The sequence below is a fragment of the Gasterosteus aculeatus genome, chromosome 10, assembly GCF_964276395.1.
Source record: "Gasterosteus aculeatus chromosome 10, fGasAcu3.hap1.1, whole genome shotgun sequence".
NCBI classification, from domain to species: domain Eukaryota; kingdom Metazoa; phylum Chordata; class Actinopteri; order Perciformes; family Gasterosteidae; genus Gasterosteus; species Gasterosteus aculeatus.
In genome coordinates, this window is record NC_135697.1 from 9,001,501 (window position 1) to 9,027,046 (window position 25,546).

Sequence of the window (25,546 nt, forward strand, 5' to 3'; positions counted from 1 at the left end):
GTTGAATGTTTTACAGTCACACTTTGAAGTCAAATCGATGGGCTCAAAGCCAGCGGAGCAATCCCATATCACAATGGTCACGCAGGGAGTACAGGAGTCATTGCAAACTAATCTGTGTAAAACTTACACATCTCACATCCAGTTTTAGGTACTTTTGCTCTTCCATGTTGCTGGGATTTGCTCGTTCTTATGTTTGCTATTTGTTTCACTGCAATGAACTCGTTTATGACCTGGTGAGGTACGATTAACTTCATTAAATAACATCTGTCTCCCAGTTGACAAAGGCTTTAAAAGAACAGTGTCACGTGATGCTGTGTTTGCTCAGTTCTTAGAAAGGCCTTGTAAAGATGCTTATTGGTCCGTTGGCGGTGGTCAAAAAGTATTTAAGGATGCTCAGATCCTGCACCTGAACCCCGGAATGCCTTTTGAAAAGCTCAGGTGAATGAGTTAAATAACTGACGAATCAAACAAGATACTAATTTGTTCTTCAGCTATTTTTGTAAAGCGTTTTTTGTGTTCATTTTCTTTTAGATGTAAAAAATCTTCTTGTAATATATTTTCTATTTTATATAACAAAGAGACTTAAATGAGGCTTGGAACATTTTGGCATTCATCTATTGAGATGTGTTTACATGCAGGATTAGCAAACGTTAAAAAGGTACAATTTCCCTGACTATTTTTAGGTAATAGGTCCTCTCCACTGACAAACATGGGTTTGTTTGTTGCAATCCTTTCAGCTCTTCTCCTGAGTGGTAAGTGATCCCGCATTATTTTTAAACTAATAATATTTTTCTTATTAATGATTGATGAAAAAGTGTTTCAGGTAGACACGAATGTGAGTTGAATTAGATTGCAACTAAAGTTAAAGAAACATCTTGAACAGCAGAATATCTCAAAACATATATATGTCAGCTATAAATATTGAAATATCCAGTGACTTCAATGTGAACCATAGAACAATGCATTGATGGCCCAACTGTGGGTATTAATTTAAGATCCCTTGAAGATTTGTAAGTCATTTAAATCTGACTTTTGTCACATACCATAAGGGACTCAAAACAGCTCAATAACAATAACAATTGTTATGGGTATACATTTAATGGTCGCAGAAATGTAATATAACAAAAAGTACATTTTGCAGAACCAAACTTATTATCTTTTTACAGGATTTTGCAGAGGAGGACCAACTACTTTAACACCGCAGTCGGGCACCTGCTGGGTCATGGGCACCCTCCACTACACCTTTGATAACTCTCACTACAGCTTCACGGGCAACTGCACCTACACCCTGGCAAAGAACTGCCACGTTGATGACGCGCTCCCGGCTTTTGAGGTGCTGACCAAGAACAGCAACGAGGGCAGCGGCCAAATCCCGACGGTAGAAGCGATCACAGTCAATGTCTACGGCATCAACATCAAGATAGTTCGCTTTGAGTTCGGTGTTGTGCGGGTAAGTCCGTCAGTAGTTTTGCACTGAACGCATGAGTATTGTAGTATTTAAGTATTGTAATCTTCATTGTAACACTCAATTTTGGTTTTGTATTTAAAAGATAATTATGGTGGTGTTTTGAGGTGACAAACTTATTGTCATACAAAAAAAGTGCTGTGCAAGTAAAACTGTACGTATTTTCAGGTGAACTACCAAAAATGGAACCTCCCGATCGACTTGAACAACGGCCAGGTGAAGCTTTTCCAGAGCGGCCTGTACATCATCATAGAGACGGACTTCGGCCTGAGCGTGCAGTACGACTGGAACGAGAACCTCGCCGTCACCGTGCCCGGGCGTTTCGCCGGCAGCGTGTGCGGCCTGTGTGGCAACTTCAACAACCAAGTGGACGACGACCTCACCACTCCCAGCGGCTCGGCGGCCGGCAGCGTGGCAGCGCTGGGAAAGAGCTGGAGGGCTCCCGGCGCCGCGGACGACGCCGCTTGCCAAGATGAATGTGGGGACCAGTGTCAAAGCTGCCCTCTCCCTGAAGTGCAACAATTAGAGAAGCAAATCTTCTGCAGCGCCCTACCAAACAATTTTGATCAACTTCTGGGTTGTCAACCCGACATTGACATCGCGACCTTTACAAGCAACTGCATGCTGGACCTCTGCACGGGCGAAGATGTGAACACGTTCCTCTGCAACACTGTTCAAGGCTACGCTGAAATGTGTCAGAGGTCCGGGGCCAAAGGCACAAATTGGAGGACATCGACTGAATGCCGTGAGTAATCTAAAAAAAATACATGCTGATAAATGCAGTGGGGGAGAGAAACAAGTACTGTGCTTAGTTACACATTTAAGATACTCAGACTTTATTTTAGGCTTTTCTATTCAGGACACTTTACTATATTTTGTAATACCATAACATAGTACAAGGTACTTTACAAAGTAAGACTTTTGCAATTAACTAAAATAAAATATGGCTCTTTGTTATAAATCAAACAACCAAAAAGTATATATATACAGCTAAGACAAGTAGTGGATTCTTTTTAAAGTAAGTTGATGGACAGAAAATGAATTGTGATTAAACTAAATTACTCATTTCAATGCAGATATGTAAAAAAACTGGTTCTGGCTTCTCACATGGGAAGATCTGCTGCTGTTCCGTCAACAGCCAACAACAGTGAAATATTGTTTTTTATTGATGTATAATATTAATGAAAGTCTAATAATCCTTTATTAAAGTCTAAAAATATTATGCTCCCGATTATATAATACTTCATTTACTGCTTTAAGTACATTCTCCTGTTTATACATACATTTTATAGAGTAATGTTGTATTTCTACATTGTTACTTTTATTTAAGGATTTGAATACATCCTTCATCACTGGATACATGTAATACTGGATTGCTCTCATTTTGTCTCCACAGCTACACCCAAGTGCCCAGAAAACAGTCAATACGAGTTCTGCGGAAGTGGCTGTCCTGCCACATGCGCAAACCCAACCCCCCCCACAAAATGTAACGCCACCTGCGTGGAGACGTGCGTCTGTAATGACGGCTTCATACTCAGCGGCACCGAGTGCGTCCCCAGAGCTCAGTGCGGTTGCACGTACGAGGGTTACTACGTGGAAGCCGGAGCCTCCTTCTGGGGCGGCGAGGACTGCACCAACCGCTACACGTGCTCCGCTGGTGGAGGACTGTCCTCCAGTGGGACCGGCTGTCCCGCCGGGCAGCAGTGCCAAGTGGTGGACGGAATCAGGGGTTGCTATGCTGTTGACTACGCCACGTGTATGGTATCTGGTGACCCACATTTTGTGACCTTTGATGGGGATCGCTACAACTTCCAGGGCACTTGTGCGTACCAGATGGCCGCCGTCTTGTCCAATGAAACCACACTGGAACATTTTAGCGTCGTGTTGCAGAATCAGGGTCAAGATAAGAAGATTGGGTCCGTTGTCCAGGTGGTTGAGGTCAAAGTGGACGGATACACAATCGTCATCAGCAAAGAGAACCCTGGCGCTGTTATGGTAATATATATATTGACAGTAAACTATCATGCTTGTAGGGCTGCAACTAATGATTGATATTGTTTTAATAATCAATTACTGTGCAGATTACTTTCTCAATTCATCGATTCATTGACCAGTATATAAAACACCGGGAAATAATTAAATATTCCCATCAAAACTCACTAAAGTCCAATGTTACGTCATTGAAAGTCTTATTCTTTCAACCAGTTTTTCAAAAACGCAAATATATATTCAGTTATATGGTTTTAGTGTCCAAATTGGTCTCACTTCTCACTTCTCAGTCACTTGGTCTCACTACTAATCAAGTAATTGATTAGTTGTTGCAGCTCTACAAACACAAAGTATTTTTGCAATTCCAGGAATTAATCATTAAATGTACAAATTAATTCATGAATTTTCTATTTCACTGTTATCTCTTTAAGGTAAATGGCGAGCTCTCCAACCTCCCTTTGACGCTGAACAACAATAAAATCAATCTGTTCCCAAGAGGTTGGTTTGCTGTTGTAGAGTTGGGCTCCGGAGTACAAGTGTACTACGACTGGAACAGTGTAGCAGTCGTCACTGTTCCCAGCACATATATGGGCGCAATGCAAGGTCTCTGTGGCAATTACAACCTCAACCCCGAGGATGACATGCAGATGAGAGATGGGAAACAAGCCAACACTTCTGAGGAGCTCGGTCAAAGCTGGAAAGTAGCCACCTTCCCCGGCTGCGTGGACGGCTGCAGCGGCCCCTGCCCCGCCTGTAGCGCCACTCAGGAACAAACCTACAGCACTGACAGCTTCTGTGGCCTCATCAGCGACCCCGCAGGCCCGTTCCGTGACTGCCACACCAAGGTGGACCCCGCGGGCTTCCTCAGCGACTGCTTGTACGATGTCTGTCTTTACCAGGGCAGCAGTAGCATGCAGTGCAAGACTTTGACCGCCTACACGGCCGCCTGCCAGCTGCAAGGTGCCACAGTGTACTCCTGGAGGTCAGCTCAGTTCTGTGGTGAGGACGTCTACTATTTATAAAAAAAATCTTTGGATTTTCTTGAACCGTTACACTGCTAGAATAATTCCCGACCCCTGCCTTCTCTCTAGATCGTCAGTGTCCATCAGAAAGCCAGTATGAGCTCTGTGGCAACATCAGCCTCAGGTCATGTCAAAAGGACCCAAACGGTGGAGGGCCGTGCATGGAAGGATGTGTCTGCGATGAGGGTTACCTGCTGAGTGCCGGTCAATGTTTGCCTGCCGACCAATGTGGCTGCACATTTGAGGGGAAATACTACCAGCACGGACAGGTCTTTTACCCCGATGCTCTTTGCCAGCAGGAATGCACCTGTAACGGCACAGTAAGTAGGAAAGTACGAACGTTTTGAATGAGTTTTCTGGGTTTATTTTGCCCAAATCTGTTTGTCACAATGAGAAATTAATTAAACGCGCAACATTTTCCACAATGACCAAGCAGCTGTGTCTTTCATATTAGGTGCAGTGTAAGCAGTCCTCTTGTGGCGCGAATGAGAAGTGCGAGATGAAGAATAACGTGCGATCGTGTCAGCCTTTGAGAAACGGATTTTGCTCCATCTCTGGAGATCCACATTACAACACCTTTGATAACACCACCTACGACTTCCAAGGCACCTGCACCTACATCGCCGCTGAGAGCTGCCACCTGAGCGGCACGCAGCTCCCCACGTTCTCTGTTGCGGTGGAGAACGAGAAGTGGTATGATTTATCTGAAGACCCCAAGGTGTCAGTGACAAAAATGGTAGCGGTGGAAGTTTATGGAAACGTCTTGATCCTTCGCAATAACGATATTAATATGGTTTGGGTGAGTAATCATTTAAAGATGCGATAACCATACTTCACACTGAGAATTATTTCAATGTTAATGAGAAAATTCATGTGAGTCCATGTGAATTAAGTCATTCTGGTGAATGGAAAATCATCACTTCAGTCTGCAGATCCTTTTGGACATCCTGCTTAATTTGTACTTGTCTGGCCCACAACTTAACCATCTTGGCTCACTATCAATGCCAGATGTCAAAACAGGTCCAATAAACTCTGTAATCCACCTGCTCAAAATCAAACTAGTTAGCGCCAAGTCCAGAAACAGAGCTATATGTTTGCACTGAAAGGTTTGCCATATGCCAAAGCAAAAAAACAGCCAGTTGGTTTGGAGGCTAAAATTGAGTTAGTGGAACTGCAGAAATGAGGATAATAATAACATAATACAGTCACGGTAGGCATGAATGTGCATAGATAAATGGCTATAAATGAAAAAGAAATGTATGTAAAGTGAGAACAAACGATGAGCACTTAAATTCGTTCTTTTTATTACTGCAGGTAAATGGGATCCTATATCGCCTCCCGCTAAACCTCAACAATGGTGCAGTGCAGGTTTATCAGGATGGGTATAACGATGTCATAATTACCGACTTTGGACTGAGGGTCACCTATGATCTGGTCTACCACGTCACTATCACTGTCCCTGGAAGCTACTTTGGAAGAACGTGTGGCCTGTGCGGCAATTTTAATGACGACGAAGCAGATGAGTTCCAGCTTCCGGATGGAAATTTGACCAAGGACTTCCAGACCTTTGGAGCAGCGTGGACAGTGCCCGTGCCTGGAGCGGTCTGTGAAGATGGCTGCAGTGGCGACCAGTGCCCCAAATGTGACGTTTCTAAAGAAGCTGCGATAAAGGCGGAATGCTCAATAATCAGCGACACCAATGGTCCATTTGCTGCTTGCCATGCCGTGATTGATCCCGCCTCCTACTATCAAGATTGTGTATATGACGTTTGCATGTCTACGAATGAGGAAAGCATGCTGTGTCAAAGTATCGTTGCATACATGTCAGACTGCCAGAGTTTGGGCGTGAATATTGGCAACTGGAGAAATGCTTCTTTCTGCCGTGAGTCTGCACATTTTTATTATTCCTTGTACACTGTAATATTTAACTCTACATCTGGTCAGAGTTTACTGCATACAAAAACCCAATAACTACAAACTTCCTATTATTTGATTACAGCTTTTACATGCAGTGCTGGCAGCCATTATGCCACCTGTGCACTCCCATGTACGTCTTCGTGTCCTGGTCTCAAGGACATTGTCACATGCACAACGACTTGTTCTGAGGGTTGTGTCTGTGATGAAGACTACGTCTACAATGGAACTGGCTGTGTGCGCACTGACCAGTGCAGCTGCTATTACCAAGGACAAACTTATATGGTGAGAAGGTGGTATATTATTGTTTTTTCAGGTAGACTAGATCTGCTGGAGTGAACCTGGATATTATTGATAAATGCATTTTGGCTTTGTTATTGACAAAGTGTGTGCTCCACGTCAACACATTTGACTAATGGCCGGCAGCAGGGAAGTTTGCCACTTTTCTAGGTCAATATATTTGTCAGAAAGTATCAGACGTGGACGTACAGGCAAAAAAACATTTGTGCGAGATCCCGTGTAGGGGCGCGCTTGGCGGTTGGAACCATTAACCAAACCATGTGTTTTGTTTCAGATGGGAGAGTCCATCATAACAGATGACTGTCACAGGATCACCACCTGTCAGGCCTCTGGAGTAGTGCTGTCACAAAACATGTCCTGCAACCCCAATGAGAGATGCATGGTGGAGAAAGGCGTGATGGGCTGCCACGCAGTACAGTGCCTCCTGAGCGCCAATGCCACCCTCACTGAATTCAATGGTACGGGTGGTTTGATCACAGTGCCGGGAGCCTATGAGATGATCAAGAGCTGTGATGTCAATTCAACATCGGACTGGTTCAGGGTGGTGGTGAAGTTGGAGGCGTGCACTCCTGGTGTCAACACAATTGTAGCTGTTTATGTGTTCTTCAATCAAGGGATGATCACGATCAACAGCAAACATGACATCTGGGTAAGTGTCTGGACAAAGATGTGACATTTATATCACTTTAAAGAAGGGTTGTTATGATAAAGTCTTTAATCTGTCTTCACAGATAAATGGAAGACCGTTGACTCAAACCACTTTCTCCCAGAGCAATATGGAAGTGGTTGTTTCTGACAATACCGTGAGAATTAGTCATTCCAATCTTCAGGTGTTCTTTAGTCCAACTGATGATCTCACTATTACTGTCGGTGACGACGCATCGGTATGTGGGGCCTGCGGAACAGTGACCCCTCCTGCAAAACAAGGAGATCTGAAAGAAAAAACACTGGTCTCTTTTCTCGGGACGGTTGGATCTGCGTCACTGAACATTGGTCAGTGGACGGCTCCTGATTTCCCCCAATGGTAAGCAGCATAAATCATGCCTCCAAATAATGACCGATGTAATGTAATGATGCTAGAAGGACCTAAACACCAAGATCCGCACCAAATACACAGTAATAGTATTTTTCTGTAAAAGAAGAAAAACTAAAATCCTATTATAGATATATGTATACATTTCTGTCACGTCCAGAGATTCCCTGTAAATCAGATGATTATTATTGTCATAGTTTTTGCTTCAGTTTTTAAAAATATTTCTCTGTGTCTTTTTCAGTGGTTTGTAAATTGCCAGCTTTCTACCAACTACATTGATGAACATCCTTCAGCTCCAAGCAGACTGACATCATTGATTCATGAAATTATTTATATTCATATAGAGAATAGAGTATACTTAGAAATCAAATTTCCTTTCAATTTTCAAAATTCTGTCTTGTCAAAAATCTGCAATAATAAAAAAGAATAAGAAAACTGAAATATTTGCTTTGTAATATATTTTAAAAGATTAATGACATACACAAAAATGATGATACATTTTACTGTGGAAACAAAAATAGTTTTTTGATGTCTGTCTCTTTCAATCTGTTGAGATTTTTACATAAATTAAATCTGTTTAGAAACCTGATAAATTAAAGCAAAAATTGAGGGCCCCGTTATGACACCTAAAAAAAGTATTCCTTTTTTTTAAACGACCAAATATAGCAATATACATTTGAAAAAAAGAAAGAAAGAAAATTTAAACATGTACGTGATGGTTACTACTAAGTCATTGCAGTCCTTCATGCAAAGGACATTTTGATTTTGATTATTTGAAATAATATATTGTTATTGTCTTCTCAAAAGCTCTGTGAGGAAACAGGACTGAACATGAAAGAAAAGTTCAAGTCACACAAGAATTGTTGCAAATTCAAAGAACTAAATATGAACCCAATAAACGTTTTTTTTGTCTTTATCCTCCACCTCCACAGAAAGGTCTCTGAGCCGCAAACCTTCCATATGACACCATTTAGCTGCAGTGTAGATGCATCGGAAATCATAGATAGGCTGACTGGAGACTCTGCAATGTGGATCACATGTAATTGTGCAGGTCCAGGTTCGCATTATGCACCTGTGGGATATTTTAGAATAGCTGAAATGTGAAATATGTTAATTGAGGGAATGTTACTGTTTATAAAATGTCGCCCTTTATATTCTCACTAAGAAAAAAAGTAGTAGAAATTATTTATTTATGGGCAATATTCATCTTTTGTTTTTTACAACAACATAGGAGCCATTCTTTATTGTACTGGGAGCCAATGGGGAGTGTATTAGTGTGACAGGGAGACTACATATGGGGGCACAGGTGCAATTGACACGGGTAATGATGCATGGGTGACGGGGAGATTGCACGGTTCTTACCGTCAAAACACACAGAGGGAGATCAGGAAGCAAAGGCATATACAGTGTATAATAAAGTGTAAAAAGCAAATAAACGGGAACTTCACCCAAAGATACGAACGACCTGGAATCTCTGTGTTAGCGAGTAAGGAACAAGATCTTCTCCCGCACTCTGCCGGGTGGCGTTCTAAAATCACTCACTCAAAATGTGCACCACCAAATGGGTTGAGCAGAGAGGAAATGTTTTGCTGACAGTCTAATGACAGAAAACTCCGTCCCTTCCTTTAATGTTTGCCATGTGTTCATTTCTGATACCAAACAGAAGTGTTCTTTACTGCGCTGGAACACAATGACTCATTTGCTTTGGCAAAGCATCTGCTGAAATTGCAGAAATGCGTGTGAGTTTGTCGGTGGGGTTTCAATAGCAGAACTTATTAAAACACGACTGTGCAAGATGAAAAAAAACCACCTTGCATGGTAAAGTAAAATTTGAGTTACAGTGAAGCAACAATTGCATGTAGTAGATGAGAAATACTTTAAATCCAACGAGTCACTATTTGACAGTTGTAAACTGCATTGGTGATATCAGAGCACTTTAAGGGTGATAAAAGAAATATTTCTGAAGTCACACAACAACAAACATTGAACCATAAAACAGGCCTATCTGATAATGACGGACACGTATTCATATCTTCAAAATGAATTGATAACACATCTTATACAAAGATGTTTTTAATGCCTGTAATATTAGCGACAAAAAAGGGTAGTGAGTCATTAACACTTCCTCAACAACACAAAGCTGAAAGCTTTGAATGGTGGTCAGGAAAGAATTTTTTGAATACTGGAAAGTAAAAAAAAACATTAAAGTTAAATAATTTCAGTCATTGTTCATTCCTATCACATGAAGAAAGTCAAAACAGTGTGAGAAAACAACTTGAGACGAGATGTCCTCCTTTTACTGGTTGTTATCTGTTTCTATAGCAGATAACAGAAAGCACTCAAACTGTTCCTCAAGATGTGTTGTGGGAGTTTACCGTCCAGTGGTTAATTCTCGGAAAGGCATCAGAATGTGCTTTGAAGGGTTCCAGTCTATTCCACATGTTTTCACATTTTATCTAATGAGTAACACCTCACTGACTTACTGACTAGTCAAACAAATGCTCTGTTAAAATATTATTTTTAATAGGCGTTAGTAAGAGGACCACAGTATTTCCTCCACTTCATCATGCTCTGATGAATGCTTTTGATAGGGTCTTTTTACAATTTGAATTAAACGATGTTTATTAAGTTCATGTGTCATCAAGGGGGCCATTGTGATATATATCGGACTGCTGTAAAAAGCACTTTCAGCATCTTTACCATAGTGGAGGGTCTAACATTGTTTCCAGACTCCAAGCCGATCCTTAGAAGAAACTTCTACTATAAACAGGCCCCTCAGTACGGTCCTATAATAACTAAAAAGACATTTAGCTTTGCTATAAAGGACAAGTTGGATACATTTATTTAGTTATTGACTGATGTGTTATAGTTGTTTTAATTATGTTTCATAGGACTGGAAATGGGCTCAACATGTTCTGGCTACTCTGTCACAGAACATGGCAACAAGCGGATGGTCTGTAATTGTTGACACATACATGAGCAGATATCACTGAGGTTTTTATCTTGACAGCTCACAACACCATGTTCCCCCGTACACACACACACACACACACACACACACACACACACACACACACACACACACACACACACACACACACACACACACACACACACACACACGCTCTCTCTTTCTCAACCATTACAATCCCACTTCGGAGCATTTCCCACCCCACCCTCACTCCCTTTACCCAATATAAGGTGTTCTGATCTGGATCCAGTCACAATATCTCTGAACAATTCAAGCTCCGGCTGGACAACATTCAGTCATGATTTCCCTCCGAGAAGTCACAGGGTTTTGGATAATTGCACTACTCACTCTTCATTGCGCAGATGTAGGAGGTAATTTCTTCAAGAGACTTGAAGCGGTTATGCTCAATGTACTTTTCTAATCGCAAATTTGTTTGCCCACAGAGACCCAAAAAAACGTTCTCAATGAGCCTAACGTGCCTTTCCCACCTGCCTGTCCCACCGCTGAGAACCTGGCTGCCATCTGCTATTATGGTCAAGGCCGTCCCAGATACCCATCCAGCTTCTTCCCGAAATCCAGGGTCAGTCACTTCCGCCGCCGTGGAAACGCCATCAACCGCCTGGAGTCGTGGTTCGCTTTGTGCTGCAGCGGACAGAGTGACCAGATCCTCTGCTGCGCCAAACAAGCCGTGAGTTTCTGCCGGTGTTTGTGAGACAGTTTATAACAGTCTTATTATGAAAAACAAAGACAATTGTATTTAACGTGAGGAAGCATGACGGGTAACTAGATACATCGAGAATTTATTATAAGAAGATAAATATAGAGAATATTGCAGTTATCTAAAAGAAACAAATAAGTTGTATATTATAAATATTTCAATGATTTAATCTGCTTAAAAAGTACACGTGGAATGATATTAACAAATTATAATTGTCATCTTTTGTCATTTTGTTTTTGTGTGAGGACCTCAACATGTAATAATATATTAAATGCATACTTTCTCTAATGCACCACTAACAACAAAATACCTTCTGTAATAACTATATATATGTCCAATATATAACAATAATGAAATACATTACCAATATTAACATTAATGCAATTTAATTAATTAAATATATAACTATGTCAATCATAAAATGAATTAAAGTCATAATAAAAAACACAGGTTGAATTTCATTTTACATATAGATGTAAAGATAAATGGTAACAAAAGGACCTCAGTGCCTCAGTTCATACTGCAGCAGCAACAAAAAAAGACAATACACATTTTGAGGGAATACTTGTCTCTCTTCAGTACACTCAAAAAATAACTAGTTGGCTTTACTTAAAAAAACAATTGTTTTTTTCTCTATGTTGAACAATTACGTTACTCTAACACTATGTTATTGTGTTGGGTTAATATAGTTTAGTTTAATATAGACCGACCATTTACTGCCCCTTGCTGGTAGAAGCTATTTTTTGACCGACCTAAAAGTGAGGTGGACCAGGACACTTTTGCAGTGGGATTCAAATACACCTAACGGACCATTTTAGCTAACATTAAAATTCACTTAAAGTATTGAAATAATTATCATACCGTTGATTTAAGGGTGTCAAACTAAGCTCACCTTTCAAGCTAAATATAGTTATAAGTTAGCTTTGTCTTTAGTAGAGTCTGTAAAAGGATGCTAACGATAAATTAGCCGTGCATTGCTATTGTCCTTGTCCGGACTATCTAATTAATATCCTATATTCCAGTATTAAAGCTAAATGACGGTAGTATTATCCCTAGTAAATGAAACGTGTGCTTAGTAATTGTTTTACATTTAGACGGATGACGATGTATTTCTGCTTACCTTTTCCATGTGCGGCCCAACGCTGTATCTTCTTAATCTGGTTCTGATGAAGACTGCCTTCGCCTTGGTTTTCGCGGTCATGCCTAGATACTCGATTGTCCCAGTTTATCTTAACATGGATGGATCTAATAAATGTTACGTTTTTGAAGTTCAAATGAAGTGCAAATCCTACATGACTGAATCACGTTCACATTGGAAACATTACATTACATTACATGTCATTTAGCTGACGCTTTTATCCAAAGCGACTTACAGTAAGTGCATTCAACATGAATTAATATCATTCAAAATACATGTTACACTATAAATGTAACAACCAGCCAATATCCTTTTTTTGAGTGTAGTCTGGTATTCTACATACAAACACCAAGGAATAGATTTAACTGTATAAACTAAAAGTAGTTAAGACTTGTTGAGGACGAAATTTGCATTTGACAGAGAGATGAAATACAACGTCGTTGTCAGGCCCACATTTTAAGAGAGGACTCAAGAGCAGAATGAACAGAAAAAGGCCGTCTTTATTTGGCTCATAGATCACAAAACTCAAAATCGCTCCATTAGGAGGAAAACACAAAAAGGTACAAACAGGTTCGAGGGACTGAATCCATAAACAAAAATTCTTCTTGAACGGGGAAAAGCAAGACCAAACCAGGCGGGCAGCGGAACAACGAGTCTAAGGCAACAGGCTCAGGTTGGAGAATGGTCGGTACACTTCGGCACCAGGGAAAGGGAGACGCAGACTATAAGACACATGAGGGTAATGGGAAACAGGTGGACACAATCAGGAATCAGGGGAGACGATTCGACTGGTGACACATGAGGGGCAAGTGACCTGAAGAGTGACCGAGAGCAGGGTTAATCTTTTTAAAATAAGACAGGAAATGACAAGACAAGGCACGGAGACGATAAAACCCCAACTAGATCTCACCGCGGTGTGACAGTCGTGACCTTTGTGTATCTTTTTCTTACAGTGGAAACAAACCCTGAAGCAGTTCTGCAACGAAGAGTATTCCACCATGACTAACGCGTACACGTGCTGTAGAAGCGGTGGAGATGCTCGCTGGTCGTGCTTCAACAGCGATCTGCCGAACCCAAACTACGACCCCAAACCGGGCTACACTGCACCTGTTGTGCCCGCGCAGCCAGGACTGGCCTTCAACGCTTCTGCCTGCTGAAGTTACACAGTAGTTAATAGGTCAACGTGTGATACGCTGAGCTAAGACTTGAGATGCGTCCCGGTTGTTCACACAGCAGCGCAGGGCATGCTGGTGGTGTTAATGCTGAGTAAGGATGTAAACAGCTGAAGTCAGTTATTATTTTGGCAAATCTGTATTTTAAGCTTTGTTGTGACAACATGAAACAGGTTTCTTAATAGCGTTTTTACACTTGTTATCAGTTGTCACATTTTCTAACACGTACTGCAGTATTCTTCTTTAAGGAAATAAAGGCTGAAATAACGACATTACAGTTCTCGTATGCTTTTTGTTACTGAACAAGCTACTATATAACAAGATAATGAACTTGACAGAAACAATAGACAGATTCAAATGAGAAAACAAGTTGGGTTTTGAAACAAGTTCAGTTGTTCAAGACTCATAATTGATGTGTGTAAAGTCACTGTTGATAACTATTGGATTTAATAATTGTGTTTGTGACATTTGTTTGTGAGAATTTTAAAATTGCTACCTAACCACAAAACCATGGTGATTTTCTCATCAACTAAAAGCTGAAACTGAGTAAAAGAATATGCAATAAAATAGGAAAATATTGCTACATAAGCACAAACTAAAATAACACCGCTGGTAGTTTGTGGTCAAATACACTTTATTAGAGGGAGGGAAGTTAACATTTATGTAGACAATAATGCACATACTTATTTATTCTTTTGTTTTCAGTTAGTATAACTTTTATACTTTCACTCTATTTAAATGTTGTATTTCTAGATAAACCGCTTTGGTAAATTACAACTTGTAGGATCAAATCTAGGTTTGGCTGAGCACCAATCAGTCAACACTCTATTAAAAAAAAAAACCCGCACGATAGAAGCTCTCAATGTCAAACAACGACCTTTGGTCAGGCCCAATCGTGACTTTCACATAGCTGTGGTTTCAGAACCGTGGACAGCGCTGTTTCTTTCGTAGATATCAGGAATAATAAGAATAAACAGGACGTCAGAGAAGCAGGTATGTCCTGTTAGGGCCGGTCCTTAGGCTACTTGATTTTTACGGGGCTCCTTCGTTTATCTATGTGTGTTTGTAAATGTAGATTGGTGAGAGTGTAGGAATGTAGGTGTATCCTTCCAGTGAACGTGTGGGGTAAGTCAGGGAAAACAGGTGTGGGTTTGCATTTATGTGGGCTGGCTTATAGACTGTAGGGACATGTCCATTGCAATATTTTGGGAGGAGAGAAACACACTTCCGGTTTGATCATCTTTGCTGCATAGCCAGCTGCTAATCGAGGTCCAGACATGTGTAATTGTTTATTAAAAATCCCACCATCTCTTGCCACAAGAAACAGCTGACAGACATTAATACTTGCTTTTTTGCAGAGTATTAAATGCTATTATCTAAAATTGAATGTTCATGGCGGAGTGGATCACACGTAAACTTTAACAGAAGAGGTGAAGTTTGTTTGGAAAATCAACACATCAAAGTGAGATTTATGCCTTTTTAAAAGTGTTTTCTGTTAGTATCAGCTGAGTACGTCAGGTAGATTTACACCTTGAAATGTTTATTCGTGTGATATTGCAACAGGTATGTAACTTCTTGTACTACAACTTTATGCTTTTTAATAGTTCTAACGTTACATCAACCTACCCAAAGTAAACGGGAGAAAATAAGCTCAGTTTTAGTTGGATTTTAAAGGCAAGTCCAATGCATACCACCTGCTACTTTTCAAACTCGAAAATCCTGGTGCCTGGTCTGACACACGCCTTCTAAAAGTGACCTGCATCCCTTAACCGGGACAAGCCCCGGCCTGTTGCTTAAAGATCCGTCGTTTCTTCGGACATTTGGGTTTTATTCTGAAAGGACATTTCACCGGAAGTGTTGTTGTTGCTCTGCCCGTTGTGCCTGAACTGCTGCTTCCTTGTTTATTTGGTTTTACGAAAAAAAGGTACCTTTAAAGTTTTTTTTTCTTTCTCAATAAACGGGGATACCTACGCCACACGATTTCCAAGTGAGTTGGCCCTTTGCTCACATTGTTGTTGTTTAGCTATCAGTGTGACGAGCTTTGCTAAAGTTCAGAAAAGTTGATTCAGAGTTAGCAGCTAACGTTAGCTTAGTTAACGTTAAACGTCGCAATCGAGACACCGTTGTACATGAACGTGCTAGACTGTTACAACACGCACTGCTCTTACCGAAAAGTTAGTCCCACCCAGATTCAGTGCGCACGGGTTGTCAATAAAAACTTTTCACCACTACCGCCATTATTGTTGACGTTACGTTGACGTTACTCTGTATTTTCAAATCAGCTTTTCCAATCCATCAACGGAACCAGTCAACGTGGCGGTCGTCAATATTTGTAGCATGAAGTCATCAGTAAGTGTTCAACATTAACGAGCAACTTTTGTCCACCCAGATCGCAAACTACTAGAAGTGCTCACACAGCGAAAACTGTCATACTGTCTAATCCGGATCCGACTTTCACTCCGGACCAAAGATTCGGTCTGAATGGCCACAGCTGCAGAGGAGCCTCCAGAGCTGCAGGGCCCCTCTGGAAGTAAGTGCTTTAATTCAAACCATTTAGTCTCATGCAAGGGTTAACGTCAGGTCAGCTGATGATAAGCCAACAGCGTTACTGTTTACTCAGTTGCCAAGTTGTTAACACACCAATGTGTTCACATTTTTTTTATGTTATTGACTCAAATGATTATGGGGTTTTTATGTGTGTTGTTGTTACTAATTTCACTGTTTGAAATAAACTGAAACAAGAGCAATGTAATGAGTACAGGAGACTGCATTTGTGTTAAATAGATGTATTTAATGGATGTACTGAACTATATTCATTTATGGGATTTTTATGAGAGGTTAAAAAGACGAATGGTCAAAATGCCAAATATGCAAATTATTATTCCCTGGTATTGGTTACTCTCCAAAAAAACAAAAGCATGAAATATAATCCTACATTTCCAATTGGCATCTTCTTATTTGACCCACCTGGCTTGGTAAATACCCACGACTTTTAAACTCCACACCCACAGGGATTTCGATTTTAAAGTTGTGCGCTGGAAATCACAACATTTCGCTGTTAAGAAGTGAGAAACGGAAATTGAAAAGTACGCTCACACCATCTTGTGTCATTTTGTGACACAACAAGTGTTCCTCAACCAACAAAAGTGGACTATTAATGTCTAACGTTGACTTTGGACTCCCATGACAATAATTCTTCATTCAAGATATCAAGACATTCATTATCCTCCATGGATTTACTTAAACAGTAATCTAGAATACTCATCTAATTCCTCCCATTGCACTCAAAGACCTTCAGAGTCAGCTCTGGAGGAGACTTTTCTCTGAGGTAATGAATGAGGTGCGTCTGCACGCTTTCTTGTCACCATTAGGCAATGGTGGAAGCTTTTCCAAGATGTATGGCGTAATATAAATGCATACAGTGTGAGCATTACATTTGTTGAATTGACTTATTTCATTCCCTTCTTGTCTGTTTTTCTAACTTTTACATTTCTTCCCCTTTTCACTCTAGTTTCAATTGGGACCCGAAAAAATGCTTCTCCCGAGGTAGGCAATGGCTGGTCAGATTTCAGGAAATGCGCAATCTAGGTCTGGCGGTTAGGAAACACATTGCGTATGTCTTTACAGTATTTGCTGATATTTAGCTGACACACCCTTCATTCCTTCCTCTTTGAAGCATGAGGATATTACTTTGCAGCGGATTACTTTTTTTTTTTTTTTTTCCCCTCTAAATGTTCTATTCTTCCAAAATGTTTGTACTCAGAGTCCAAGCACCAGTCACATGTCTCCGGCCATGAAAAAGACAATCGGCCATCGTGGAATTGATCGCACTGGGGAAACGACATACAAGAAGGTGGGAGATCAGTTTTCCTCGACCCAAGTTCATTTACAAAAAATCAATTTCCTTATTGAATAATCTGCAATATATTTTTACCCGTTGCCCGTTGTCTGTAGACATTTACAAGAGCCAGAGGTGACATCCCTAAATCAGAAAAGACTCAAACAAGCAATTATCAAAATAGCCAGAGATTCATTTTTTGTTGATTTGGTAATTTAAGTATTTGTTGCTGATCTTTACCATACTGTTTTGATGAAATTGACGCTGTTTCTTGTTCTTCTGATTTTGTATCCTCATGGTTGTAATGCACTTATTGTAAGTTGCTTTGGATAAAAGCGTCAGCTAAATGACATGTAAAGCAATATTAATTTATAAAGATACGTCAAACCTTACTCGTTAGTCTTGCCGAGGCCGATCGTGAAGATGACTTGTGATCGGTTACTAATATATAATTAGTAGAGATCTACATTTGCCTTTTTGAGTCATATCAGTTAGCTTTTTCTTTCAGACAACATCTTCCGCCCTACAAGGCGCCATCCAGTTAGGCATCGCGCACACGGTGGGCAGCTTAAGCCAGAAGCCTGACAGAGATGTGCTGCTGCAGGACTTTGAAGTAGTTGAAAGCATCTTCTTTCCCAGGTAAAGTTGTAAAATATTGAGTTAAAGATAAATTATTAAGAGGCAGGGGTTCTGGCTGTATTAAATTAGTACTCTTTTATGTAATTTTGTATTGTCACTAATCATCAGCCGCTTGTTTTCACCTGCAGTGAGGGCAGTAACCTGACACCGGCCCACCACTATGGAGACTTCAGGTTCAAGACGTATGCCCCAATGGCCTTTCGGTATTTCAGAGAGATGTTTGGCATCCGACCTGGTGACTATATGGTATTCTTGTTTAACCGTTACCTGTAATGTTCTGAGGAAAGTGAATTATCTGAGATGGAAGGCGTAAAAGAATGCGGCCCGAGAATGCGTGAAAAAACTGTTGACACACGCTGTTTACAATGTAGAGTCAGAGGGCTTGTTTTTAACCTGCAGTCATAGTTCTTTGCTTTCTATGATGTAACATTTCTAACTGCTGCATTCTGCTCTGGTGACAGTACTCGCTCTGTAATGAGTCGATGATCGAGCTATCAAACTCTGGGGCGAGTGGATCCCTCTTCTACGTCTCCAGTGATGATGAGTTCATCATTAAGACAGTGCAGCACAAAGAGGCGGAGTTTCTGCAGAAACTGCTCCCAGGTTACTTCATGGTGAGAACTAATTATTACCTTCAATATGTTCCCGTTGGCCTTTTTCACTAATTACTTAAATACTGTAGACGACATGATTAATTCAGGGAATAATAAACAATGACTATAGTTACTTTCAGTTGGACCCGAGGCTATTTGGGGATTTTGTGTTAATATTTTACTCTCCGTCTTCTGTCCTTTGCCCTTTTTTAGAACCTGAACCAGAACAAACGTACCTTATTACCAAAGTTTTATGGGCTCTACTGTGTCCAGGCAGCGGGTAAGAACATCCGTATAGCAGTCATGAACAATCTTCTCCCGAGCGCCGTACAAATGCACTTCAAGTATGATTTAAAGGGCTCCACCTACAAGCGACGGGCCTCCGCTAAAGAGAAGGAAAAGTCTGTTCCCACATACAAGGACCTGGACTTCCTGCAGGACATGCAGAACGGGCTGTTACTGGAGGGGGACAAGTATAGTGCGGTTTGCAAAACCATCCAGAGAGACTGCCTGGTAAGAACTTCAGATGTGTGCCTGTCTCAACATTACGAGTGGGATACTTTCAAATAAATTTAGGATAAAATCATCATGAAATGCACATGAACTATTAGTACTAAAATCTAAATTTCTCTCCTATATTTTCTTTCAAATTTTGGGAGGTTAACTTGTCTCTTGTGTTCCTCGTTTTCAATTAAGCTTCTGCAAAGCTTTAAGATTATGGACTACAGCCTTCTCGTGGGAATCCACAATGTCGATCAAGCATTTCAAGAACAGGCCAGCAAAGAGGCGGTGGCCGGGGCCGTGGACCACCGGAAGCCACAAGGCCAGAAGTCCCTGTACAGCACTGCTATAGAGGCCATCCAGGCGGAGGCGGGGAGCACGGGATCACCGGAGACCGAGGACCAGTGAGTGCCGGGGTTTCAGTGGCCGTGTTTGCTTTGAGTAAGGACGGCACACTAAACAATGTTTATTTGTATTTGATTCGACAGAACGGGAGGAATCCCAGCAAGAAACTCAAACGGGGAGAGGCTGCTGGTGTATATTGGTATTATCGACATTCTGCAGTCTTATAGGTAAGCAGCACACACATCTGTGTACCTATAAAGCCAATGTGCTGCCAGTGGAGCACAATGACTACACAGCCTACAAAGCAGAAGCAGCACGTTTTCATTGGCCTTTCTCTGTCTGCACAGGAAGTGTTCAGGCATATTATTGAGTGTAATCCAGGCTTTGTTTTTCAGATTCGTAAAGAAGCTTGAACACTCGTGGAAAGCTTTGGTTCACGATGGGGTAAGTTCATCTTCTCGTATCAGTTAATAGGGTTCAAATTAGTTTGAATTTGAGTTTCTGAATGGAATCGTTCCTTTTCTGTAGGACACTGTATCGGTACACAGACCCAGTTTCTATGCAGAAAGATTTCAGAGGTTCATGTGCCATTCAGTCTTCAAGAAAATCTCTTGTAAGTACATATTGTATCCATTAAAATAATGCAAATAAATACTCTGCTTGGCACGCGCGTTGCTTTCATTGCCTTTAAACACAGGCGTCTCCCTATCGTGGTGCAGTGACAGTTTGGGAACCCCGTCGGAATCTTTACTCGAGTGCAGTATTTCACAAATGCAAACGGCTGATCAAACTGCAGATGACAACTCTTGTTGAATTTATTAATGTTACTCAACATTAAAGACTGAAGATAAAACAGATATCCGCTGCCTTCCGACAGCAATAAAGAGTGAACAGACTAAACCGTGCTGCATGTCGTCACACCTCTCTGGCTCGCAGTATTGCACAACACCAAAATTTAGCCCATAATGTCAGTCTCGTTTTGTGGCCTCTTAATTAATGCTTTTTCTCTCGTATCTAGTAAAGACCTCGCCATCGAAGAAGCGACGTAATCTGTCACATGGCCCGTTGAGGAAGCCACCTGGCACTGGGCCTGCTCTGATGGCCCAAACAAGCAGCAACAGCCAGCAGTCTTTCCTCCAACACCAAGTCAGCTCCGAGACTGAAGGAGACAACGGTAAGAAGCAAAATCAGGATTTCAGCTTATGTGTTGAAATCGAGTTTAGTTTTTGGGTAACGGCACTCCTCAAGCATGTACTGGTGCGTGTGTGAAGGGCTTCTTGCACAATACAGTATCAACAGTTTTCCCTCCCGTTCCATCCAGTCATGCAGTCTGGTCGTCCTGACCTCCTACCAAAGATCTTACCACCCGGCAAAGATGTTGGCAGCGCTATTGAAACCCCCGTCTCCTCCTCCTCGGAGAACCCTGGATTTGTTGCCACAAGTCAGCCTCCGCCTCAACCTCAGGACGTGAATACAAACAACACGCAGGCCAAAGACCAGGAGCTCAGCTGCCTAAATGAGTAAGAGGGAAAACACACATTCTGATGAGTGTTTTATTATGAAACCTTGTCAGGGGTAAAACCATTTTCAAATGTGTTTAGGTCGGTAACTTGTTATAATGTCTAATTCCTCAAATTTGTAATATATTAATTACAGTGTGCACCCAGATTTAAGTTTATCTTACACCATGCCAGGATTAATTATAATGGTAATTATTAGCTGTGCAGCAGCTCTGCACACATCCAACACCACGTTCTTAGACTGGCTGGGTTTCAGTATGTTGTGGGTGGAAGTGAAGGCGGCTGGAGAGTAAAGGGGGAAAGTGTCCTTCAACCGGAACCTCAAGCAATTCTGCCCGTGCAAAGGCATACAGTGTTGTTAAAAGTGCCTTTTAAATTATAAACATCTTCACCATGCAAATCTTAAGTAAACCTTTTGCTAAAAGTAGTATTTAAAAAAATTTCATGTATTTCCAAATGGGTTTTTTTTCACTTACACAAGCAGTGTTTCACATTGTGTGAAATTCAATTCACTTAAACTGGTCCTTTTGTTGTTTGCAGAGCTCAGTACGACGAGGGTGTGATCTCACTCAGTGGCATTATTCCCAACGCAGGCAAATGCGCTGTAAGTTGCTACAAAATTTTACATTTCTTATGACAGATTTTGCTTTTGTAATTGTTTCCCCTAACTACGTTGCCTTTTGGTCTGTAGGTGTAAACGAATGAACTTTAAATGAACCGAGACCAACTTGGAAGATGTCATCAAGCCCACCTGGTTTGACCGAGGTAAAGCTTACAGTGCCTCGGCAAAGTGGGACATTAAATGTTATTGCTGTTATCGTTTTGCACTATGATTGCCAAATCTCAACATAGTATGAGCATGTCAGTGGGCGGTTTTGTCCTGACACTAGTAATTGTGGGTACATTAGTGCTGTGGTTATTGAACACTATTATTCATCTCATAGGAATGCTTCCATGCACAAACCAACCCAGTTCTGAAAACTCAGCCTGCAATTGTCTCCTTTTTAGAATTACTTCCTCAACTGTGTTTAATAGATGCTGTAGCGCACTGTTGTGCACACTCATCTCTGTAAGTGCGTCTGTCCCACCGCCCAAAGGTCCGAGCCTACAGTAGGGTTCCTGCTACATGGATGTCTTCACAAAAAAACATATTGTTTGGGTTGGAAACACGTACAACTTTTTAAATTTTTTTAAAGCTATTTCCTTGTGCATTGTTGGGACGCTGAGGTTTTTTACGCCTACTCTGAATGTACATCGTGCTGGAAGAAGAGATGATCCTCACCTCGTGGCTTTTATTTAATCAACTGTTAATAATAGACTGTGAATCCTTAATGTCACCTCATGTTCAGGTCAAAGGGTTTTATTCAAATATGTTTTTATACTTACACTGTACAGTTTTCAGTTTTGAGATTTGTTTGGAGACAGGCTTATGTCTAAATGTGACCAAAGAATTAATACGCTGTGTCAGTTCCCCACGGATTGATGATTGATTGGAGAGCATCGACTTACAATTTGCCACGGCTGAACAAATAGAAACACATAACTTAAGTGTCATTACATGGTACAATCACTAGATTATAATATTTGTTATGGTAACAGTAAATGTTTGCATTATAAACAGGTGTCCCTTTGTTGCAATAAAATGTAATAAAGCCGTTTCTAAGAGGATCAAACGTTCTACTTCAGAGTATTCCTATTGGTTCAGCTCAGAACACAGTAATGACATTCTAACACTGCAGCGCTGGAGAGTCATAAAGATCATCTGCATTATTAGGGTAGTTTATGTAAAGCATCTGAAATTAGCCTCCACTAATATCATCAGATTGCATAATAATAACACTACTGGTTTTAGACCAGCGGTCCGGTCCAAACTACACTACTGAAACAGAAAAGTTGTGGCAGCAGTATCAGTTTAGACCTGAAGATGTAGTGATTTGCACAAAGTGACAGCGTCAGTAACTTGGTCTTACGGCACATGAGTGTAAAAAAATTTAGTTTTTTTTTCTTTTGGATGATATTTGAACATGTGTTTTTATTTTTTAACATTCAGATTTTTTCTTGTGTGTTGTTGTCTGTCCCTTGTTCTCTTGATTACTTTCACTAAAGTAACCAGGAGGGACCAAACAGAACTGGCGTAGTAGGATGTACTGGTCAAAATAAATTTAGAAATATCTGTTGGTTGGAGTTTGGACTTTCCTGCTGAATATTTTAAAACTATAAAAACAACATTTCTGTAACATGTATTTTTTACTAACTATTTCTATACGAAGGTAAAAAGCTACGTTCAAATGTAATATATGGATTACTCAAATTTGAGGCATCTTTTTTTCTCCCCTTTACTCTTGTCAACCAGATATAAAAGCGGATATTTTCTCACCAATTAACATTTATGGCAGTTTGATTGTTGTATTATTTTCAGCTTTTTCTTCTTCCTTCTATTAAAAAAATACTTTGATTCATTTTTCGGAAATACTTCTATTAAAACGATTGTGTTACTTTTATGATCTTAACCATACCTAAGTAACATAACCTTTTTTTTCTTTTGCTGGAATTTCTCAAAAGGGATACCTCCGTTCAGTAAATTCACTTTATGTTGATTTGTTGATCGTTGCTTGTCATTTAAATTGTGCCTCTGTCCTCGGCTGAACTGGTAAATCCATTAAAGCGTGTGCTTCATGGGACGGGTTATCCAAATACATGGATTTTCGAGACAGCCCGTAGCTACGGTACAGTAGTAAACTTTTTTCATTAAGAAAACATGGCTATCTGGTGTGTAAAAGTACAAATGACAAAACTGGTAGACGTATCATTAGTTGTTCAGTTCCGGTTTTAGCACTAACAATTAATGTGCACTGCTTGAATGTTAAAATGTTCAATGTTTATAAATCTGAAATGTTTTGTAATACATGTTTAGTGTGAAAGCCACATTTAATCAGTAGCTTGAAAGATGCTTCAACTACGCAAAAAATATTCTATGTTTACAGCATTTTACTGTATTCCTGAGAGTATAGAGTGGTGCAATATCTTAAATGATGACAATTTTCCATCTAAGAAAAGGTACACATGCTACATGTTGTTTTCTACATCCTGTTAATGGTATGTGGAGGAATTTTACTCTGCTCGCTGTTGTATTTCAAACTATGTCTTATGGTATGAACTGTATTTTAGTATTTATTACTGAATGTTCTGCTTTGGTGTCCAAAATGTTTATAAATGGGGGGGGTATTGATTGAATATGTGCCTTTAGTTGAACAAGCCTATATAAAAAGGCATGCAACTGTTACTGGGTAAAACCTGTCTTTGTTGAACCAATTGGTAAATCCTCCTGTGACTTTTTCTGTATTGATTGTTTATTGGTCTTCACATGCCTTTGACTTATATACATTAAATGTGTGCACAACAGCCTGCATGGATCACAAAAATGCCTTTACGACAATATATATTCAGTTGTTTTCTCTCTTGCTCTTATGTTTTTTAAACTTATAAACTGGAGTTATTAAAGTTAATGTTGCTTCTGTTTGATTATACTACATTATAAAGATTGTATGTTTTCAATTGTGTTATGGAATACGACAATATTGAGGTAGCCATCCATCCAGACATCCTTTTTCAACCGCTTATCTGGGGTAAGGCCACGGGGGCAACCGCTCCAGCAGGGGACTCCAAACTTCCCTTTCCCGGGCCACATCTACCAGCTCTGACTGGGGGATCCCAAGGTGTTCCCAGGCCAGTGCAGAGCTATAATCTGTAGACTGGATGAGCATATCTCATCAATCCCCGGGGCCGTCACCAGGCAAATTGACGATGATCCCTCCTCCGCCTCTACCAAAGAGGGCGGAGTAGTTGGATTCAGCAGTTCCTCAAAGTGTTCCTTCCACCGCCCAATAACCTCCTCAGTCGCGGTCAACAGGGTCCCATCCTTACTGTACACAGCTTGGATGGTTCCCCGTTTCCCCCTCCTGAGGTGCCGGATGGTCTTCCAGAAGCACCTTGGTGCCGACCGAAAGTCCTTCTCCATAGTTACCCCGAACTCCTCCCATACTCACTGCTTTGCCTCCATCATGGCAGAGGCTGCTGCCCCTCGAGCCTGTCGGTACACTGCAACTGCCTCCGGAGTCCCACCGGATATCATAACCCGGAAGGCCTCCTTCTTCAGTCCACCACGGGGTTTGAGGGTTACCGCCCCTTGATGCACCTAAGACCTTGAGGCCACAACTCGCTGCCGCGGCTTCAGCAATGGATGTTTTGAACATACACCACTCTGGTTCAATGTCCCCTACCTCCTCGGGAATGTGAGAGAAGGAGGTGTGAGTTGAAAATCTTTTGGACCGGTGCCTCCTCCAGACGTTCCCAGTTCACCCTCACTACACGCTTGGGTCTGTCCCAAG

At 40.9% G+C, this 25,546-nt stretch overlaps 3 protein-coding genes across 3 annotated transcripts; all 3 read left to right on the forward strand.

Annotated features, from left to right (window-relative positions):
- The first annotated feature begins 344 nt into the window (after positions 1 to 344).
- LOC120826911 (IgGFc-binding protein) lies at positions 345 to 8,164 on the forward strand. The gene is made up of 13 exons (XM_040189503.2): positions 345 to 438; positions 684 to 752; positions 1,167 to 1,450; positions 1,634 to 2,210; positions 2,862 to 3,460; positions 3,886 to 4,453; positions 4,546 to 4,796; positions 4,931 to 5,275; positions 5,791 to 6,358; positions 6,476 to 6,675; positions 6,965 to 7,339; positions 7,422 to 7,714; positions 7,965 to 8,164. Exons 2-13 carry the CDS (start codon positions 710 to 712, stop codon positions 7,972 to 7,974), a joined length of 4,113 nt encoding a protein of 1,370 aa, XP_040045437.2. The 5' UTR covers positions 345 to 438; positions 684 to 709; the 3' UTR covers positions 7,975 to 8,164.
- A 2,740-nt stretch (positions 8,165 to 10,904) lies between these two features.
- Positions 10,905 to 13,994, forward strand: ecm1a (extracellular matrix protein 1a). Its single transcript, XM_040189525.2, has 3 exons — positions 10,905 to 11,065; positions 11,138 to 11,382; positions 13,504 to 13,994. The coding sequence occupies exons 1-3, from the start codon at positions 10,993 to 10,995 to the stop codon at positions 13,705 to 13,707; spliced, it is 522 nt and encodes a 173-aa protein (XP_040045459.1). The 5' UTR covers positions 10,905 to 10,992; the 3' UTR covers positions 13,708 to 13,994.
- Positions 13,995 to 15,431: 1,437 nt separating this feature from the next.
- LOC120826448 (phosphatidylinositol 4-phosphate 5-kinase type-1 alpha) lies at positions 15,432 to 24,664 on the forward strand. Its single transcript, XM_040188739.2, has 16 exons — positions 15,432 to 15,709; positions 16,112 to 16,252; positions 17,234 to 17,268; positions 17,486 to 17,575; positions 18,069 to 18,199; positions 18,328 to 18,445; positions 18,661 to 18,813; positions 19,006 to 19,305; positions 19,489 to 19,697; positions 19,782 to 19,865; positions 20,034 to 20,082; positions 20,167 to 20,251; positions 20,657 to 20,812; positions 20,960 to 21,158; positions 21,699 to 21,762; positions 21,850 to 24,664. Exons 2-16 carry the CDS (start codon positions 16,204 to 16,206, stop codon positions 21,853 to 21,855), a joined length of 1,728 nt encoding a protein of 575 aa, XP_040044673.1. The 5' UTR covers positions 15,432 to 15,709; positions 16,112 to 16,203; the 3' UTR covers positions 21,856 to 24,664.
- The last annotated feature ends 882 nt before the right edge of the window (positions 24,665 to 25,546 follow it).

Bases quoted from the DNA above. Each gene is read 5' to 3' on its own strand.
- LOC120826911 (XM_040189503.2), top strand. From the start codon at position 710: ATGGGTTTGTTTGTTGCAATCCTTTCAGCTCTTCTCCTGAGTG. The intron at 2,211-2,861 runs GTGAGTAATCTA...TTGTCTCCACAG, and splicing joins GAGGACATCGACTGAATGCC to CTACACCCAAGTGCCCAGAA. The intron at 4,797-4,930 runs GTAAGTAGGAAA...CTTTCATATTAG, and splicing joins AATGCACCTGTAACGGCACA to GTGCAGTGTAAGCAGTCCTC.
- ecm1a (XM_040189525.2), top strand. From the start codon at position 10,993: ATGATTTCCCTCCGAGAAGTCACAGGGTTTTGGATAATTGCACTACTC. The intron at 11,066-11,137 runs GTAATTTCTTCA...GTTTGCCCACAG, and splicing joins TCATTGCGCAGATGTAGGAG to AGACCCAAAAAAACGTTCTC. The intron at 11,383-13,503 runs GTGAGTTTCTGC...TTTTTCTTACAG, and splicing joins TCTGCTGCGCCAAACAAGCC to TGGAAACAAACCCTGAAGCA.
- LOC120826448 (XM_040188739.2), top strand. From the start codon at position 16,204: ATGGCCACAGCTGCAGAGGAGCCTCCAGAGCTGCAGGGCCCCTCTGGA. The intron at 20,813-20,959 runs GTAAGAAGCAAA...CGTTCCATCCAG, and splicing joins CGAGACTGAAGGAGACAACG to TCATGCAGTCTGGTCGTCCT. The intron at 21,159-21,698 runs GTAAGAGGGAAA...TGTTGTTTGCAG, and splicing joins GAGCTCAGCTGCCTAAATGA to AGCTCAGTACGACGAGGGTG.